General features: G+C 45.6%; 1 protein-coding gene across 1 annotated transcript; it reads left to right on the top strand.

Moving 5' to 3' along the window:
* Positions 1–1,695: 1,695 nt before the first annotated feature.
* On the top strand, positions 1,696–10,768 carry LOC110500202 (prosaposin receptor GPR37). Its single transcript, XM_021577411.2, has 2 exons — positions 1,696–3,482; positions 8,289–10,768. The coding sequence occupies exons 1-2, from the start codon at positions 2,370–2,372 to the stop codon at positions 9,102–9,104; spliced, it is 1,929 nt and encodes a 642-aa protein (XP_021433086.1). The 5' UTR covers positions 1,696–2,369; the 3' UTR covers positions 9,105–10,768.
* Positions 10,769–21,025: the final 10,257 nt, after the last annotated feature.

The following is a 21,025-nucleotide window of genomic DNA, read 5'->3' as shown; positions in this document are numbered from 1 at the left end:
AAAAAAAAAAAAACATTCAGTTTTACCAATCAGGACATTTTTGGCTTCGTTCCCAGAACCAATGGGAAACCAAAAACGTACATTCCCACGATTTCCAAGGAACCAAATGTGCTAGCTGGGTACTGTGTGGTCCGTTTTGACTGTTACTAGATGGTCTAGACGGTCTTTTCTTCCTCCAGTTGGTCTTCAATGTGGTCTTAATGTCCTCAAACCTTGAATAGTCTATTAGTTCATTACATTATGATACAGTATCTAGCCTACTGTGTGTGGCCAGTTTGAACAGTTACAACATTCCCCTCTTCCCTCCTACTGCAGGAAATGTTTCTGCAAGGCTGGACAGGCTCCAACTTGTCCATATACTCAAAACAATTTGTTTCCATTTAATGTGTCAGCACAGAGTCAGAGCTCTTGTCAGCCCAGAGTCAGAGCTCTTGTCAAACAAGTCTGTTCTCTAACTATAAACACTCTGAGAACAGAAATGATGGGTTATTTTGAGTATTTTTTTAATAACTTTCACTGAACTCCAAGCACAAATAAGACAGATGGACATTCATATCCTTATGCATTAATCATGCAAACACATTTTTTTTGTATTATTGTGACACAGCATCTGTGAGATTTGTGCGAACCTATAAACTGCTGTTGTCTATTCATGGAATTAATCCACTGCGCCACCAGAATGGAGTTAGCATGCCATGTGTTTTTTACGCAAACAAAGCTGTTCGTTTTAGTCTATTCAAACAGACCCCCATTTCAAAGGAAACACTACGATCACTAACATTAAGATCAGGCGTGGCCAATTAGAGGGCTCGGCAACAACACTTGAATACACTTAACAAATAATAGATGGTTAGTTTTGTTGATCCTGAGAACATAATGTATATATTTTTAAATAACATTCTTAGAACGTTCTCTGAATATTACTAAAGTATTATTGTGTTTTTTTTTATTTAACGTTTTCTTAGCATTTGAGAACAGAATGTAAGCGTTTCAATAAAATGTTAGAATGTGAGAACGTCACTAAAGTTTTCTTATGGAACATAACATAACATTTTTATGGAACATTTTCTTAAAGATCTCGGGAAGAATTTGAGAACATGAATTTAAATAGAACCATTACCAAATCTGAATTAAATGTTATGCTGAAGTGCTGAAATGTCCACAGAAGAACGTTGTATCTTCAGGTTCTTGGAACAATTTGAGAACATTCCCAATGTCAAACCAGTTGGAGAACGTTCCTAGAACATTACCAGAATTGAAATGAAATGTAACCATGTTTGAACTTTTAGGAAACATTCTGTTAACGTAATGAAATACCAAGAAAATGACGGGGGTTTTTTTGTTGTCAAGTTCCTTAAATGTTCTGAGAATGTTCCAAAGACAAGCAACTATCCTGCACCATTCCCAAAAAGGTTGTTTGCAAAATAACCATTGCTTTCACCAAGATCTAAGAAACATATGATTGTCGAACTGTATGTGCTAGCTGAGATGTGTATACATAGCCTGCAGGCCACTAGGCTACTGCAGATGTTTTGCACAATAACTGATATCGAGCAAATAGACATCAGAATAGTTTAAACGCCAAATATTATATTACACCATGGAGAAAGTGGTCAGTATACGGCGATAAAGCCATGTGTAATATGATGATAATATATTTATCTCGTGCGCGTCATCGGGCGTGGTTGGCTACCAGCGGCGGTAGTCTGGAGGCAGGATCTGATGGATGCGGAGTGACAGATCAGGGTTAGCCGCCAGGGGATTCCATTTTCTTCCACATTCCTTCCCGAGACACCCAGCTCACCTCGGTGCTCCACGGAGCGGACAGGGAGAGCCAGCCAGAGCCGCGCCTCTCTTCTCTCTCAGCTCGCAGCTGTGTAACAAACACACAGCAGGACACAGCAGCAGCGCCTCACAGCCTGTGAGTCTCAGCCAGACCCAACCATAGCCAGTGCAGCCTATTCGGCTCAAAAAGGAAAGTCCGGTGATCTGCTGTTTATGGAGATGAGATGCATGTGACCATGTTGTCGCTGTAAAATGAGTTTGCTAGCGGCATGTGGTTCCATGGGGACCTTGCAGGGATATCTCGTTCGGTAAGGCATGGCACTTTCTACTTGACAAAAATACATCTCACAGGAGGAGGTGGCGGCAGACTTGCACAGAACAACAGCACGGCGGAGACCAGACACAGTGCGCTGAATTTGGATATGAGCTAAAAGTTAGCAAACCCTATAAGATATTTGGGATGTACATTGAGGGTTTAAGTTTAGTGTAATTTGTTTTGTTAATATGGGTGTAGACTTAATGGGAGTTTATTCTCTGCACTGAGATAAGGATGGCTTTCTGAGGAGGATATATCTGTCTGCGCTATGATCTGGACCATGCGGACTCTGATGCTGAGGACGCTGTGTGTGTTGTTGGGGAATGCACATGTCTTATCGCTCAGAAATAATGGAAACATACGGACTAGAGAAACAGCAGGGGGTTATTATGGGCTTAACGCTACAACAACCCACAGGACCGCTCACACAGCCATCAGAGAGGGTCCCCAAAACACAGCCTATGACAGCACTCGCTCCGGGGGACACGCTACAGGTACGTCCTACTCCAAACAGACTCTTCAAACGTGGATGGAACGTTTTCATTCTACTTCTGTGAGAAGGATGCGCGTAATTCAGGATGAAACAAAGCATAGACATGTAGGATTAAAACGACAGCACTCCAACAGAACACTGACACGGGGGGATTACTCCGTCACCCCGCACAGGGACCTGGTGCGCCGCCACAAGAGGAGAAAGTTGAATAGTGAGATTGGCGCGGCCGCTGCCATGGGGACGGCAGGTGGATACAATACCACTAAGCCCCCAGCAATGGGCCAGCAACGCGGGGGACAACTGGACAGCGACAGACGCAAGAGAGGCACAAAAGACGAGCAGAAGAAGGCGTTTAAGAGGGAGAGGAGGAGAAAAGTGTTGAACAAAAGCTCAATGGCTTTATCTCAGGCGCAGAGCGCAGTGGACGGGCTGGGCCCCCCTCTCTCTCCATGGGAGCCAATACCCAAGCCCCAAGCTCTCACCTCTACCGACCTACCCCTCGACCTCTTCACCAGGAGAAGCGAGATGTTTACTTACCGCGAGGAAAACCCGTGGGATGCCACTCCAATGACCCCTCCCAACACAGCAGATTTTGGACGCGAAATCAAAAACCCATTTTACCCTGTGACAAGTGAAACCTTTGGCGCTTATGCTATCACGGGCGTTTCTGCCATAATTTTCCTCGCTGGGATAGCAGGGAACATAGCCATACTGTGCATCGTGTGTCAGAACTACTATATGAAGAGCATCTCCAACTCTCTCATAGCTAACCTGGCCATCTGGGATTTTGTAGTCGTCTTCTTTTGCCTGCCCCTAGTCATTTTCCATGAATTGACTAAGTCCTGGCTACTGGGAGAATTCACCTGTAAAATCGTGCCATATCTGGAGGTATTCTATTATGTTCTATTTTATTCTATTCTACTATAGATGTTCTCCTTATATTGGTGGGGCATCTGAACACTTCTCTTGGCATAGGCACAATTTCAAATAGTATTGCATTGTGTATTACGTATTAATAATACACTATTGTCATATTTGGAACAACTTGTGATAGAAAAGCCTATCACAGTGAACATGACACTAATCCATTTCACCCTAACACGGGATTAGCCTCCATCGGCACGATAATAAACAAGATGAGTTCCCACCAAGATCAGATGTCACCTCATCTCATTGTGACACCCAGTGTGACACTGCTACGCACACCTGCTGGCTGCTGGAGAGAAGTGGCCTCCCTCCACCCACACACTTAATCCTTCCCTCTATCTCTCCCTTTTTTTTGTCCCACTTCTGTGTCTCTCCTTTTCTCTCTCTCTCTCTCTTGCTCTCGCCCTCTCTATCTCTCTCGCTCTCTCACACTCACACAACTCTGTGCCTATCTACTACCGTATGATATCTCTGTCTTTCTCACCTACACATACAAGGGGCCTAAGTAAATCACAAAACACCACACCCAGTTTATAGCCATCTCACTTTACCCTGGGTATCAGTGTGATGCAATGTTCAACCTGTGTGTGTGTGTGTGCAGTCATGCCTTTCCTTTGTAAGGCCGTTGGGTTAAAACCAGTTTCGTATTCCCACAACTCCTTATCTCATTGTACAGTGTAGCAGTGAAACTGACTGAGGATTTTAGGTTGCTGCTGCAGAGCAACATGAGTTCGAAGTAGAGCACTAGGTGTAGGGTGAGGAGCGCTTGAAGAAGGTGTCAGTAGACCGTCTGGCTAGTGTGTGTGTGTGTGTGTGTGTGTGTGTGTGTGTGTGTGTGGAGGTTGGGGTCCGTGCATGTGGGTGAGTGCCTGCAGGCACGTTTGTGAATTTTAGGCATGCATGCCCATGAGTCCCTGCATGCGTCAGTGCATGCATGTGTGTCGCCCGGCCATGCGTTTGCATGTGTGTGTCCGTGCGTGTCCTCAGCCCTGTGTGTCCTCAGCCCTGTGCAGTGCTGAGCTGATCCACTGTGACTGTATGTGGGTTAAGTGGGGAGTAATGTCGCTCCGCAGGCAGGATGTGGGAGAGAACACTCCACTGGGAGGAGAGGAAGCCTCGGGCTGCGTTGCCCGCTGGCTCATGACCCAAACGCACACACCCACACACGGATGTGTGTGCAGACGCAATCAGACAGACTCACAGACGAAGACACACGCACATACATGACCACACAGACACGCACTCATACACGTCCATAAACCCATATTCCAATCCCCAGAGCCCAGACGGTAGATATGAGCCCAGCGGACATGGTGATGATAATGCATTAGATACAGACAGCTAGGAGAGGAGGAGAGCTGCTACAGTCCCTCTGACACTGATGGGAGGATCTCTCTGTGGTGTGCATAGCTTCTGTGGCCTGGTCATGTGGTGTGTGTGAGTAAGTGTATGTGGTCAAGTCTCCAGTGATGTGCAGAGCTTCGAAGGAGGGAAGCCGAGTGGAAGAGGCCCTTGTGCGTCACGAGTGGTGTTATGTGAATCACGTCCCTGGCTAACATCTGCAGCGTAGGCTATATCAACAGCCACAGCCAGTAGTGAGTAGTGAAGATATTGCTTCTATAAGTTCAGTGGGAACAGTGAGGCTCAGATAGGCATAGATGGGTTCTCTCCAGCAGCTTTGTCCGTTCTCAGACAGAGAGAGACTGGGAGGCTGAGGTGCTGCTGTCTGCGGGGAGATAAACTCATCCCAGTCTGCTGCAGGGAATAGACGTTCTACTGGGAGCCATTGAGGTCGGAGGTGGAGGACTGTATTGTGCTGGGATTGGTGTTAATAGCTAGACATTCATCACACCTAGACACTCACTCACTCACTCACACACACACACACACACACACAGGCAGAAACTCTCACACACACGGTAGCAGGGAGTGCTGAGATTCCAGATGGGTGGGATGGCCTGCCCTCCACCGATCGTTACCCACGGCGATCCTCTCTCTGCACGTGCTCACTGTGATTAGGGGAAGGACTTTCATACACACACACACTCCCACATACACACCACACACTCCCACATACACGTATACACTTCTTCCAACACACACACACACACACACCACTCTGCCCAACAGCACATTGTCTGCCCCTCTATTACTCATTACTCATGCAGTCTGACCGGCTATGTTAATGATTCAGTGTATATAATTAGTATTTGTAAATAATGGATGATGGGTGATAATTATCCCATTCACGCTATTTGTAGCTACAGGATGAGTAGATGCTTACTTTGCTGAGAGATAGACCACATAGATACATAACAACATCACAGCCCAGAGAGAATCTAACAAAAATTAACTAAATGATTATAGAAGCAGAAATGAAATATTGACTAATTTATAACTGTGTGAACCATGTGTATGCACAGCCAGTGTAGAATAGAATAGAACTGTAATGTCCACTTGTAAATAGACATTTACCATGAGCTTCATCTCAACAGTAACCCAGGGTAACCGTATCACACACAGAGCTAAAACAGTGAACATTGAATCAGTGTTACAGTTCAGAGGCTACGTCATGGAGTCACAAAGAGTAGTGACTTCATGACGCTCAGGTCCAGATCTAGCCCTGTCTGCCAGCCTGTCTCTGTGATGATCCATTCCCTGACTGTACAGAGGATACTGATGATCCCCGTGGCAGAGTGGCAGCCGGGGGACTAGGCTTCTCCTGTTGGAGTTATGGTCTGGGGAAGGAGCAAGAGAGGGAGGGAGGGAGGGAGGGAGGGAGGGAGGGAGGGAGGGAGGGAGAGAGGGACAGACGCAGTCAGCCTGTAACAGACCTGAACTGTAATAGCCTTTGTCTTCAGCTTATTCATGTGCTCAGTGTGTGTGTTTCTGTGTCTGCATGTGTATGTGTGTGTGCATTCGTGAGCATTGCACCATTTATCAATAGATAAGAGTCATTACTACGACAGCCGCTCAGGATCAAACATGGCCGCCCGCCGCGGGTCATCAAGTCACTCAGTTGCCATTGAACTCCAATTAATAACATGGGTTTTGAAGGCAACTGTTCAGAGGAGCTTAATCAGGGAATTTGTGGGCCATTATAAAACCAGCAACAGGGGAAATATCTCTATTACCTGCTGCACAATACAAGTAACTAAGACACAATGGTGCTGTAGAGACTGTCAGCATGGCCACAGACAAGGCAGACATGACGGGTCATTTACACAGAGAAGTTATCTGCCGAATAGGCCTGTTAATCATTATGAAAATTGTATGAATAATTAGGCTAGCGAAAGGAATAATCACGCATACACACACTCACACGCACACAAACACACACACAGCTTTCAGTTAAGCAACGTTAGCTCCACACTAGCTCCAGCATATCTTTGATCTACATATCTATACAATGCTGGGCTAGTCCTATTCTGCCCCCCCACCCCCCCCCCCCCACCCCCCCCCACCCTCTCTCTCTTGCTCTGTGAGATCTGATCGAAGAAATCACCCCTGTCTATGTGAGAGTGTTTAGTTTGACTTGTCTCCAGCCTAGTGTTCAGGCTCTATTCACCATGTTGGCACCTGTGTGAGTGTACAAAGCAGAGTAGGGCTCAAAGGCAGATACCTGGCACACAGATGCGAAGGTGCACGGTTGGCCAGGATGCAGGAAGCCCTCTAGGTGTAATTAAAGCAACCAATCACACTGTACGACCTGCACAGGCTGAAGGTCACCAGTAGTCACCATGGAAGAGGGATCTTGTTTACAAGGTATACACGTTTTTGGTTAAATCAATGTTTCACCAACTTAACAGGGGGGGGGGATCATGTTATTCTCCTTTGAAGTGTACAGGAGTATGTACCAGGTGCAAGGTATCAAAATGTATCATAAATGGATTAGGAATACCTACACACTATCACACCTCTTTGAATTTTACCGGAGCATGCTGTACAATAGCATGCAGGTATTTACTTTCCTTCCTCTCTAATGGCTGACCCAGTGTTGTTCTCTTTTGGCTCTACTTCATCAGAACAGTAGCAGCTTTGGCAGAGATCCATAGTTCATGTGTGACTCTCCTCTCTATCTCGATCTCTGCAGGATGTTACTGTTTAGAAGGCTGTAGCCTCTGTGGCCTCCCAGGGACGTCTGGGAAACACTAGTCTAATTAACAGATAGGGAGAAGGAGAGGGGAAGGGAGAGGGGAGAGGGAGTGGGGAAGGAGAGAGGACAGAGAGAAAGAGAGAGAGTGCATGAGAGAGATGAGAGAAGGAGAGTGAGTTAACGAGAAGAGGGAGTGGGTGAGAGAGAGAAACCTCCACAGCTTTACTGTTTATGTAGTAAACTGCAGCAGCAGTAATCACAGGGCAGGACCGTACAGACTATAGCAGCTGGGTCTGGGTCTGGCTACAGTTAGTTTTCCCTGTCGTAACTGCAGTCAAAGTGATTCCAGCTGGAGAGGAACATGTTCCAGGTTCCTTGCTGTGCCTCAGTCTTTCAGACTCAAACCGAAGCAGAGCAGAGACTTGGTTCTGAATGATGTGTTTTCTAAGCTTTGAGAGGCTTAGAATTTGGCACCTTTTTTCAGTTTGATGCATTCTTTCAATTCAAGGAAAGACTCCTGTGTCAGATTTCTAAGAGTGGTGTTGTCGTCTTTGTGAAAGCAGAATTGAAGAAGGTCTATTTGGTGTATACTGTCAGATGATTCAACATTCTGATAAACCATTTGTCTTTGTGATAAACCATTAACCATTTCTCCCTGTATTTGTCCCCAGGTGGCATCTCTAGGTGTGACCACGTTCACCCTGTGCGCTCTGTGCATTGACCGGTTCCGCGCAGCCACAAATGTCCAGATGTATTACGAGATGATCGAGAACTGCACCTCCACTACAGCCAAGCTCGCCGTCATCTGGATCGGAGCTCTCCTATTGGCTCTCCCTGAGCTCCTGATCCGCCAGCTGGTCACAGAGGACCCCGCTCTCCCAGATGACCCCCCTACGGAGCGCTGCGTGGTGCGCATCTCGACATCACTCCCAGATACGCTCTACGTCCTGGGCCTAACCTACGAGGGCGCGCGGCTCTGGTGGTGCTTCGGCTGTTACTTCTGCCTCCCTACGCTCTTCACCATCGGCTGTTCCCTCGTCACCGCCCGCAAGATCCGCCGCGCCGAGCAGGCCTCCGTCCGCGGCAACAAGAAGCAGATACGCCTAGAAAGTCAGATGAATTGCACCGTTGTGGCGCTCGCCATCGTCTACGGCGCCTGCGTGGTCCCGGAGAACATCTGTAACATCGTGTCGGCATACATGGCGGCGGGCGTGCCGGAGCGGACCATGGCGGTCTTACACCTCCTGTCACAGCTGTTGTTGTTCTGCCGGGCGGCAGTGACGCCTGTGTTGCTCCTGTTATTATGTCGCCCACTAGGAAGAGCCTTCCTGGACTGTTGTTGTTGCTGCTGCTGTAACCATGCCCACTCCTCAGGCACGGCTAGTGATGATAATGAACATGAGTGTACCACAGAGCTGGAGCTGTCGCCCTTCAGCACCATACGCAGAGAGCTCAGCAACTACACTCCCGCAGGGTCCAACTGTTAAAACCACTGTTAACTACTGTTAAAGGTCCAGTGCAGTCAAAAACATGATTTTCCTATGTTTTATATTCAGTGTATATTTCCACACTATGAGGTTGGTATAATACTGTGAAAATGATGATAATGCCCCTTTAGTATCAGAGCCTTTTGAAAAGACCGCCTGAAATTCAGCCAGTTTTGGTGGGAAGGAGTTTTGGCCTGCCTGGTGACATCACCGGGCAATAAATGAGTTAGACCAATAAGAAAGATAGTTACAAACGTCTCTGCCAAAAACAGCTATTTTCCGTTTTCCCCTCCCCACTCAGACCATTCCCAGACAATTTTGGCAAAATTCTTGCTTAAGAAATTGTTATTTGCGAAGAGGCTGTTTATTTTCTGACCATTTTAATTGAAAACAATCACACTTGTTACCCAGAAATGATTTGATATTGAGATAAAAACAGCTGCATTGGAACTTTAATGACGACACAGCTACACAGCTGCAGGACAATACAAACATACCAGCACACAGAACTGTGCAACTTCACACCTGCAGAGTCAAACTGCTAAGGCTGCAACCCTTTACAACTATAGTACTATACAACATTTCACAAGCAGGATCCAACTGCTTAGATTACATACCTGTACACCAACAGTACAAAACTACAGTAGGCTACTACACAATTAGCTACACGACTGACAAACTGGGTGCTACACAACTATTGTACAGTATACTATTACACAACTACTGTATATAACTACACACTAGCAGGGAAAAAGTGTCAGGACTACACACTATACATCCGCAGGGAGCAAGTAACATCTGAACAGCCATACTGCCGAGACAACTGCACAACAACCCAACTGCACTACAACTCCCAATACACATACTGTGCTCCAACCCAGTACACAAACCCAGTGGTCTGAGCTGGGACCAGACATGAACGGACAAAGCCAGACACTCGACACCAGACTATACTGGACTGTGTTGAGCTGAAAGGGACTCAGTGGAGTGGACTAGGGGTTGGCTGGGCTGGAGTGGAGTGGACTCTGAATACTTGACGGGAGTGGACTGGGCTGGGCCGGACATACTCACGTCACCCCTCACTCAAACTCTGCACTCGCGATTCAGTTCACACACACACACGCCTTACTCGCACACTGGACTGTACATACTGTATACTACATACTCTATCACTCTAGTGAAGGAAAGATATATAGAGAAGGAAAGAAGGAAGGATATGGAGGAGGAATATGAGGATATTACAAGCATATTGTGATTGTTTATCTTTTAATGCACATTAATATTACTGTAATCGTCGTGGTTGATTTCTGCATACAACTCTGCACTGCCAAACACCTTTCCTTGCTTTCATACTCTGTCGTTCCCTCCTGTTAGTGTCAGAGTCAGGGCCTCTCTGTCTCTGTGTCTTTTCTGACAGTAACTTGTCGTAAATGGCCAAGTGTACAGTGTTGTGACTCAAACTCTTGATGAAGTCAGTGATTCTTGTAAACCGTTTTATTGAACTTTGTGAGTATCTTGTTCACTCTGTCTGTATTTGATACTAGAAGATGTAAGCGCACACGGTCATCAGTCTAGTTTCTGGTTTCTAAAATAGCTTTTCTATAGCCAACAAAAACGGTCCCTTTGATTAAAAAAAATAATTTGATCTTGACTGTAGAACTGCAGCTCTGTGTAGACATTTTTTTGAGTGGTGTATTACTTTCTTTGTGTTTCCTGACCTGAAAATATCATTCTTGATTAGAATTCGAATTCACAATGTTTTCCCCATACACAAGGGTACAAACGCACCGTGGCTACGCGACACCACAGACACTTCCATATTCATCATCTATAGATTACACAGACAGAGCAGAGCATACATCAACAGCATGTATCACCGCATATGATTCCCTTATAACCGTCTTTACAGTGTTATACAACGGTGACGATAGCAAAGAAGCCGTCTGGCGTGTACGCGAGTCTGTGTTAGCGCCGATAAGGGAGATGAATGTTGTGGATATTATCCCCATTACAAAATTATCTGTCATAAGAAGACTAAGCAGAGCCAGCTCTGTTTCCGCACCTGGGTGACTCTGCTGTGTATACTGCTGCACTCCCACTGCTCTGAGGAGGTGGTATTTTCTTTCTCACACCACCGCACATCCGTTCCTCTATTTGATGTGTCGCAGTGAGAGAGAGAGAGATGGATCAGCTATTTCTGTCTGTGTAAGAGAACAGCTCGGAAAGACAGGCAGGAACGGACCATACTAACATTCTACTGACAAGACACACGTATTCTAATTACTACTGACAATCAAATGTCTTCTGAAGTTCTATCATGACATGGTCATTAGGGGTGACATTTGACTCATTTCCAATAGACAGTCAACAGGATTGGCATTGATTCGTGCCATTTTAAGCAGGACTGCGACATCTATGTCATTCACCTCTCAGATTCTGAATCAAAAAGCATAATTTACATCCTGATTAAAATTGCAGATCTGTGCACAATTTTTATTTATCTGTTATTTTACCAGGTAAGTTGACTGAGAATACATTCTCATTTGCAGCAACAACCTGGGGAATAGTTAGAGGAGGGGGATGAATGAGCCAATTGTAAACTGGGGATTATTAGGTGACCGTGATGGTCAGATTGGGAATTTAGCCTGGACACCAGGGTTAACACCCCTACAATAAGTGCCATGGGATCTTTAATGACCGCAGAGAGTCAGGACACCCGTTTAACATCCCATCCAAAAGACAGCACCCTACACAGGGCAGTGTCCCCAATCACTGGCCTTGGGATATTTTTTAGACCAGAAGAAAGAGTGCCTCCTACTGGCCCTCCAACACCACTTCCAGCAGCATCTGGTCCCATCCAGGGACTGACCAGGACCAACACTGCTTAGCTTCAGAAGCAAGCCAGCAGTGGTATGCAGGGTGGTATGCTGCTGGCTAAATTGGGGCTATCGTGTAAATCTTTTCCTTCTCTTCCCATCTGAGATCAAACTGCATCGTGGGCTGCTGTCGCCGTCGCGTCCCAGATAGGATGACAGGCATCTGTGCCATTCATGCAGGTAATTTTCCTAAAAACAATAGGACTCTAGACATCACAGTGGCTCAATAACACTCCATCAGAGCCTCATTGTTTACAGCCCTGTGTACAGCTCCATCTGCACCTCTGTCTGTCTGTCTGTCTGTCTGTCTGTCTGTCTGTCTGTCTGAGCCTTTGTCTGTCTGTCTCTGATGGAGCAGGATGAAGAATACTCTACCTTATTCAATTCGCTGTTGTCATTATCATTCAATCTCAGGACCAGTTTCCCACACCCAGATTAAGCCTGAAATTAAATTTAAGATTTCCATTGAGTTTCTTGCTTTTCAGGCCAGGAATAGGCTTAATCGGAGTCCGGGAAACTAGTAGGCTACATCTATTGAGCTACCTGGCTGTATTAAATTATCAGCAGCCATGCTTATAAAACTCTAATAATTCTAATGAGTATATTTTGGGCTGGGTGACATCATAACAGTTACCCGTTAGCCCTGACACGATCTCACGCCACATCAGCGTTAGCCATGGCCAGTGGTATGCTAACGCTAGCCCTTCTCTCTTCAAATCTCTGCAGCCCAGTGCTTACAAGCCCCTTTCTCCTCACATCACTGCGGCAAAGAGCTAACGCTAACTAGCCCCTTCTCACATTACTGCAGCCCAGCGCTAATGCTACGCTAAAGCTATTCACTAAGCCCCTTTCTCCTCATATCACTGTAGCCCAGCGCTAACGCTAGCTTGCCCTTTCTACTTACATCAGTGCAGCCCAGTACTAACGCTAGCTAGCCCTTGCTCCTTACATTTCTTTTTGCAAACTAAAGCTAGTCACTTGCCCCTTTCTCTTCACATCACTGTCAACCCACTCTCCACTGACTCACTGTGTTTCCTGCTGCTAATCTCACTTTATTCTGCCCGCTGTCAACAGTCATTACTGTCTTCCATGAGTTCTCTGGATGCAGATAAATTGGACAAAATCAGAGTTGTACTTGGAGGAGCCTGATTTTCCTTTTGATGGCCGTGTTTCACACACTTGCAAGGAAATGTATATATTCCTTGAGGCATAGAGGAATATTCTGTATTTCTGTGTGTATTCGCTCTCCCTCTAACCTCTATCTCTCTCTTCCTCTCTCTCTCTGAATCTGCCCTTCTACATCTTTCTCTCTCTCTATCTCTCTCTCTGCAGCATGCTAACCTCAGGCATTTTAATGGGTGAGTTTTGATCTCTCCAGTCAAACACATTCAAATGTGTCCCGCCAGTAGCACGGTGCCTAATTCAACCCCGGCAAATGAACCAGCAGTCAATTGTACAGAGCAGCTTACACACGCACTAGAGAAGAGATGGAAAAGTGGTAAACAAGTTTAGTTTTTAGACAAGAGTGCTAGGTTGTTAACTGGGTACCATGCTAAGACATGTTTATGTATAAGGAGCCAGTCACGACACGAATCACTGGCACTGGACCTCATTCCCAACCATCTCTGTGACAATCTGTCAGCGCCACTTGAGTTAACATGGGAGAGAGTGAGAGAGAGAGAGAGAGAGAGAGAGAGAGTGAGAGAGAGAGAGAGAGAGAGAGAGAGAGAGAGAGAGATTGATGCTACGGCATGCTGCTCTGTGTATACTCTATTGATCCACAATTGGGGTTTTGAGTGGCTTTTCTAACCCTGTATGTATACAATCAATCTGAAATATGTATCATGGGCAATGTAGACAGGAACCTGAACCGTACAGTATCATGTGTGCATTTGAGTGGAAGAGATGAGGGTGCTGCCACACTAGAGATCAGAGATAGAGAAAAGGAAAATAAGGCCTAGATTCAATCAGATCAAGCGTTTAACGACACCCACTTAGCTGATGTTTTGGCAGTGTTGGAGGCGTAACTGCGTTGGAGCTGTCAAATCGGGGGGGCAGCTGCTCTTGGTCATTGTCATGAAGCTACATCCATCCTACTTGCCTTAGAAGTTCAAAACAAGAAATCGAGGGCTATATAGACACTCAAATTGAAAATCATTAAACTAAATCATGAGGATTTCTATCAGCCTAATCATGGTCTAGATTTCATTTCACATTCCAGTGTTGGAACTTGTAAACAAGGCTGCATGGGATGTTCCCTAATGCGACTCTATGCAGCCAATGGCAATGTCTACTTCAGGTATAGCTCTTTAGGCTAGTGGCCAATGCTCGAAAAGGTATTTCGTTTTTGAGATAGCCCTACCTGAGGTAGAACAAAATACAACCATGTTTTCACATCTCTTATGTCTCCCATTTATGAAATGGATGGTTGTGTAAATATTTTACTGCAAAACTGGTTAAATTGAAAGATATTGTGACACACCCCCTAAACTCAAAATGTGCAGAATAATGCATGGCTGAAGGGGGGGGGCACATAAGCTCATGTAACCCAAAATTGCAAGCTCTGATATTGCAAAAAAATGGAATACAAGTAGTCAGTTGTCAGAGATAGAGAGATACAATAGGAGGGAATGTGAACTAGGAATATTTATGATGAATGTAAGCGTTACTTTTTGGTAACTGATTAATAGACAAGTCAAATTTGCTCCTATTCAGTGGTGTATCATCCTGCCTGACAAAAATTCATACAGTTATATGTTTTTTGATGTTGTGGCTACTGTAATATAATTGGCTCTAAGTAAAACAAGTGGGCTCAGACACTGAAAATTGAAAAATAGTTTCCTTGGTGGATTTTATTTTTTCAGCCCCTACTCTTGCAATTACATAAGCCCCCCCACCTCTTCCAAATTTCCAATGGTGGTTTAATCACCAATGGTGGTTTAATCATCTGTATGTATGTTGGATAAATTGGTCCCTTCATACAAACAGAGTGTTGAAGAAGGAGGCTGAAGAAAGACCCTCACAAACTTCTACAGATACACCATTGAGAGGATCCTGTTAGGCTGTATCACCGCCTGGTACGGTAATTGCATCATCCACAACCGCAGGGCTCTCCAGGGGTTGGTGCGGTCAACCCGACACATCACTGGGGGCACACTGCCTGCCCTCCGAGACATCTACAGGACCCGGTGTCACAGGAAGGCCAAGAAGATCATCAAGGACCTCAGCCACCCGAGCCACAGAATGTTCACCCCGCTACCATCTAGAAGGCAGAGGCAGTAAAAGTGCATCAAAGCTGGGACAGAGAGACTGAGAAACAAAAAAGTTATTTGTCACATGCGCCGAATACAACAGGTGTAGGCCTTACCGTCAATTGCTTACTTACAAGCCCAGTTCAAGAAATAGAGTAAAAAAATAAAGAGTAAAAAATGTAATCTAAAGTAACACAATAAAATAACAATAATGGGGCTACATACAGGTAGCCGGTACCGAGTCATTGTGTGGGGGTACAGGTTAGTCAAGGTAATTTGTAAATGTAGGTAGGGGTAAAGTCACTATGCATAGATACATGTACTGTATATAAACATCGAGTAGCAGCAGTGTAAAAACAAAGGGGGGGGGGGGGGGGGGGGGGGGGTCAATGTAAATAGTCCGGTTTAGCCATTTTAGCCATTTGATTCATTATTCAGCAGTCCTAAGGTTTGGGGGTAGAAGCTGTTAAGGAGCGTTTTGGACCTAGACTTGGCGCTCTGGTACCACTTGCCGTGCGCTAGCAGAGAGAACCGTCTATGACTGGAGTCTTTGACAATTGTTTGGGCTTTCCTCTGACACCGCCTAGTATATAGGTCCTGAATGGCTGGAAGCTTGGCCCCAGTGATGTGTTGGGCTGTACGCAATACCATCTGTAGCACCATACGGTCGGATGCCAAGCAGTTGCCATACCAGGCGGTGATGCAACCGGTCAGGATGCTCTCGATGGTGCAGCTGTTGAACTTTTTGAGGATCTGGGACCCATACAAATCTTTTCAGTCTCCTGAGGGGGAAAAGGTGTAGTCGTGCCTTCTTCACAACTTTCTTGGTGTGTTTGGACCACGATAGTTTGTTGGTTATGTGGACACTAAGGAACTTGAAACTCTCGACCCGCTCCACTACAGCCCCATCGATGTGAATGGGGGCGTGTTCGGGCCTCCTTTTCCTATAGTCCACGATCATCTCCTTTGTCTTGCTCACATTGAGGGAGAGGTTGTTGTCCTGGCACCACACTGCCAGGTCTCTGACCTCCTCCCTATAGGCTGTTTCATCGTTGTCGGTGATCAGGCCTACCACTGTTGTAGTCGTCAGCAAACTTAATGATGGTGTTGGAGTTGTGCTTGGCCACGCAGGTGAACAGGGAGTATAGGAGGGGACTAAGCACGCACCCCTGAGGGGCCCCTGTGTTGAAGATCAGATTGACAGATGTGTTATTGCTTACCCTTAGGAAGTCCAGGATCCAGTTGCAGAGGGAGGGGTTTAGTCCCAGGGTCCTTAGCTTAGTGATGAGCTTTGTGGGCACTATGGTGTTGAACATTTAGCTGTAGTCAATGAACAGCATTCTCACATAGTTGTTGCTTTTGTCCAGGTGGGAAAGGGCAGTGTGGAGTGCGATTGAAATGGCATCATCTGTGGATCTGTTGGAGCGGTATGCGAATTGGAGTGTGTCTATGGTTTCCAAGATGATGTGTTGATGTGACCCATGACCAGCCTTTCAAAGCACTTCATGGCTACCGACGTGAGTGCCACGTGAGTGCCATTTAGGCAGGCTACCTTCGCTTTCTTGGGGACTGGGACAATGGTGGTCTGCTTGAAACATGTAGGTATTACAGACTTGGTCAGGGAGATGTTGAAAATGTCAGTGAAGACACATGCCAGTTGGCCCACGCATGCTCTGAGTACACGTCCTGGTAATCCATCTGGCCCAGAGGCCTTGTGAATGTTGACCTGTTTAAAGGTCTTGCTCACATCGGCTACGGAGAGCGTGATCATACAGTCGTCCAGAACAGCATGCTTCAATGTTGCTTGCCTCGAAGAAAGTATAAAAGGCATTTAGCCCGTCTGGTAGGCTTGTGTCACTGAGCAGCTCGCGACTGGGTTTTCCCTTCGTAATCTGTAATAATTTGCAAGCCCTGCCACATTCGACGAGCGTCAGTGGAACGTTAGTGTAGGATTCAATCTTAGACCTGTATTGATGCTTTAGCTGTTTGATGGTTCGTCTGAGGGCATACCGGATTAGTGTCATACTCCTTGAAACCTGCAACTCTAGCCTTTAGCTCGGTGCTGATGCTGCCAGTAATCCATGGCTTCTTGTTGGGATATGTACTCACGGTCACTGTGGGGACAACGTCGTCGATGCACTTATTGATGAAGGCAGTGACTGAGGTGGTATACTCTTCAATGCCATTGGATGAAACACACCCTGCTCTGGAGCAGGTTTTCATCAAGGATCTCTCTGTACTTTGCTCCGTTCATCTTTCCCTCAATCCTGACTAGTCTCCCAGTCCCTGCCGCTGAAAAACATCCCCACAGAATGAGGGATGGTGCCAGGTTTCCTCCAGACGTGACACTTGGCATTCAGGCCAAAAAGTTCAATCTTGGTTTCATCAGACCAGAGAATCTTGTTTCTCATGGTCTGAGAGTCTTTATGTGCCTTTTGTCAATCTCCAAGCTGGCTGGCATGTGCCTCTTACTGAGGAATGGCTTTGTCACACCACTCTACCATAAAGGCCTGATTGGTGGAGTGCTTCAGAGATGGTTGTCCTTCTAGAAGGTTCTCCCATCTCCGCAGAGGAACTCTAGAGCTTTCTCAGAATGACCATCGGGTTCTTGGTCACCTCCCTGACCAAGGCCCTTCTCCCCCGATTGCTCAGTTTGGTGGTTCCAAACTTCTTCCATTTAAGAATGACGGAGGCCACTGTGTTCTTGGGAACCTTCAATGCTGCAGACATTATTTGGAACCCTTCCCCAGATCTGTCTACGGACAATTCCTTCTTCTTCATGGCTTGTTTTTTTGCTCTGACGTGCACTGTCAACTGTGGGACCTTATATAGGCAGGTGTGTGCCTTTCCAAATCATGTCCAATTAATTGAATTTACCACAGTTGTACTCCCATCAAGTTGTAGAAACATTTCAAGGATGATCAATGGAAACAGGATGCACCTGAGCTCAATTTTGAGTCTGATAGAAAAGGGTCTGAATACTTATGTAAACTAGGTATTTCTGTTTTTTATTTTCAGTAAATGTGTAAACATTTAAAAATATATATTTTCGCTATGCCATTATGGGTTATTGTGTGTAGATTGTATAGGATTTATTTTTATTAAATTAATTTTAGAAGAAGGTTCTAAAGTAACATAATGTGGAAAAAGTCAAGGGGTCTGAATACTTTCCGAAAGGCACTGCATACAGTATATATTTAATACATTGTATGTCTATATATTTATGTTCCGGTCTCTGGCATTGCTCGTTCTGATTATTTCTTCATTCATTTCTTTTCTGGATTATGTTCTTGTCTTTTCTGCACTATTGGAGCTAGAAACACAGGCATTTCGTTGCACCGGGCAACCAATAAAATGTGATTTATTTTCAAATTTTATTGGATTTATATGCATGTTTTAAATGAGAGACATCTTTGAGATTTGTGTACTGTTCTTATGATCTGTACTCAAGACTATTTTTGTGCAATTGAACTATATTGGGAATACAATATGCCTGTTCGTAATTACACTCAAACACCTTTTGGTGGATATAGAAACAGCAACCAGACTGCTTGTCATGGCAACACATAGTGTTCCAAGTCACGAGCCCCTTTGAGGATCAATGAGGCAACTGGGAGGCTCCAACGAAAGGAAAGAGAATCCAACGTGAAGCCCTCTCCCTAGCTCTATAACTTGCCCCCACTGTGGTATAATTTGTACCTCCAGAATTAAGCTCTTAAGTCACCTCCTTATCATTAAGAAGTGAGCTTTGAGTCATAGCTAGTCCCAATGTGGCTGCCTGGATCCAACATGACCTTCCGCTGGCTCACTGCATTCGTGATGCGGTGCACTCTTCGGCTGTTCAGGTTGAGCTGGCACATTGCTTTTTACAGAAAATCAAGTGCACGGTCATGGTTGTCTGCCCTGGAGTTGCTGTATCTGTTGACTTGGTGACATTATGGTGTATGGGGAGAATGCAACCACGCATGGCAACAAGAATATAAGACTGGTGTTCACTACAATGAACCAACACAACCTGACACCCATTGACAAGAAAAACCATCAACTTAGTGGGCTTTCACATGTCAGAGGAATTGCTGCTCTCCAATATCAATGCCATCCTGAATCTCCCAGAATGGTCCTTGATAGCCCCCTCCACCTTCAGTCCACCCCTCTGGCAGTAACTACAGACAGACACCAAGGAACTAGAATACAGACTGTCAGTAGGCCATTCAACAGCCAAAATACCACGTGGAAAGTGCTGGCGTGCATTTCCATCATATGTACCTATTTTGCTACCAACCATTTCTGGGCAGCCCATGTGATACCTGAATTGGACTCGCATGTAAATAATGAGCTCTCATGTTGGGGTGACTCATACATTGGTCTGGGAAACTGTACAGCAATCCCAATATCCTTTTAAAGGACATATGCCATCCATGGCATACCAGAGGCCCCTTAGGATGGTCAAACTTAAACAAAGATGTATGTCATTATGTATGTTGGCTGGGGATTGACTGTGAGATAGTGGCCTTTGTGCACCATGCATGACTAGCCTCCAACTCCTCTGCAACCCTTTTACTGTCCTAGGTCATAGTCCATGAGATATACTTTAAGTAACCTCTTGTTAACCTGAGGTCACCCTCACCGGTTCTGTCACTCTCCTCACCTCCTCATCTCCTGCTGGGCCTGCCCCAGACCGTAATCACAGCCAACCACCCACAGTCAATATCAGCTTTAAATTATTCTACCCAACTATCAAAAGGAATATGAAGGACTTGACCTACAGGATTTGTTCCACATTCAACATAAAAAAAAACTCATCCCGCAGGTCAATTAGGCGTTGGAAAGATCTAAGGGCAGATCTGTTTGTGACGGCCCTTTCACAGACTCTCTTTCACAACCAGACAACGAACCATTCCACTGCTGAAGTATCCCCAGCATCGTTCAGGCTGAGATTAGTCAATGGGTCTAGTTGGCATGCAAGCAGCATCTCCTGAGTGTCTGCACCCAACTGTTATAGAATTGGATCCTGTTCACCACACAGCCCCAATACCCCACCAGTCACACTGGAAAGATACTGCCCTTGTCACTGTCTCTTGCCCAGAATGACCAGTTAGCTGTGCGAACTGGTCAGGCACCAGAACTACAACCACCACTGGCTACTTTGTCTCCTCACCCTTTTAGGACACACTTATTTCCTGCCATCTCAAAGGCACAATCAGCCTTGCACTTGGAGAAAAGAGGGGAAAGGTTAGAGCTGTGCATATAGGCTACTAGAGCAGCTGACCGTTGCATACCATGTTTCTTTCCTGTAACCTGGTTACGCTACTATGTGCTTGTGTTGTGAAAGGCTTGTTGTTATATTATTTCTTTGTGGAATTGTGTCACAGGGTTCTTCCGTCGAAGGAGAGGCGGACCAATACGCAGCGTGGTTGAAGTTCATGGTTTTTTAATAAGAAAAACTATACATGAACAAACTACAAAACAATAACTGTGAAAACCCCAAACCAGTCCCGTGTGGTACAAACACTGACACAGGAGACAATCACCCACAAAACCCAACACCAAACAGGCTACCTAAATATGGTTCCCAATCAGAGACAATGACTAACACCTGCCTCTGATTGAGAACCATATCAGGCCAAACATAGAAACAGACAAACTAGACACACAACATAGAATGCCCACTCAGATCACACCCTGACCAAACAAAACATAGAAACATACAAAGCAAACTATGGTCAGGGTATGACAAATTGTCCATTGTTGCTATGCTGTAAGTGTGTGGATGAGATTTAAACACAAACAAACA

This window comes from Oncorhynchus mykiss, chromosome 21 (genome assembly GCF_013265735.2).
Source record: "Oncorhynchus mykiss isolate Arlee chromosome 21, USDA_OmykA_1.1, whole genome shotgun sequence".
NCBI lineage: Eukaryota > Metazoa > Chordata > Actinopteri > Salmoniformes > Salmonidae > Oncorhynchus > Oncorhynchus mykiss.
This window is presented reverse-complemented; position numbering and strand designations above follow the sequence as displayed.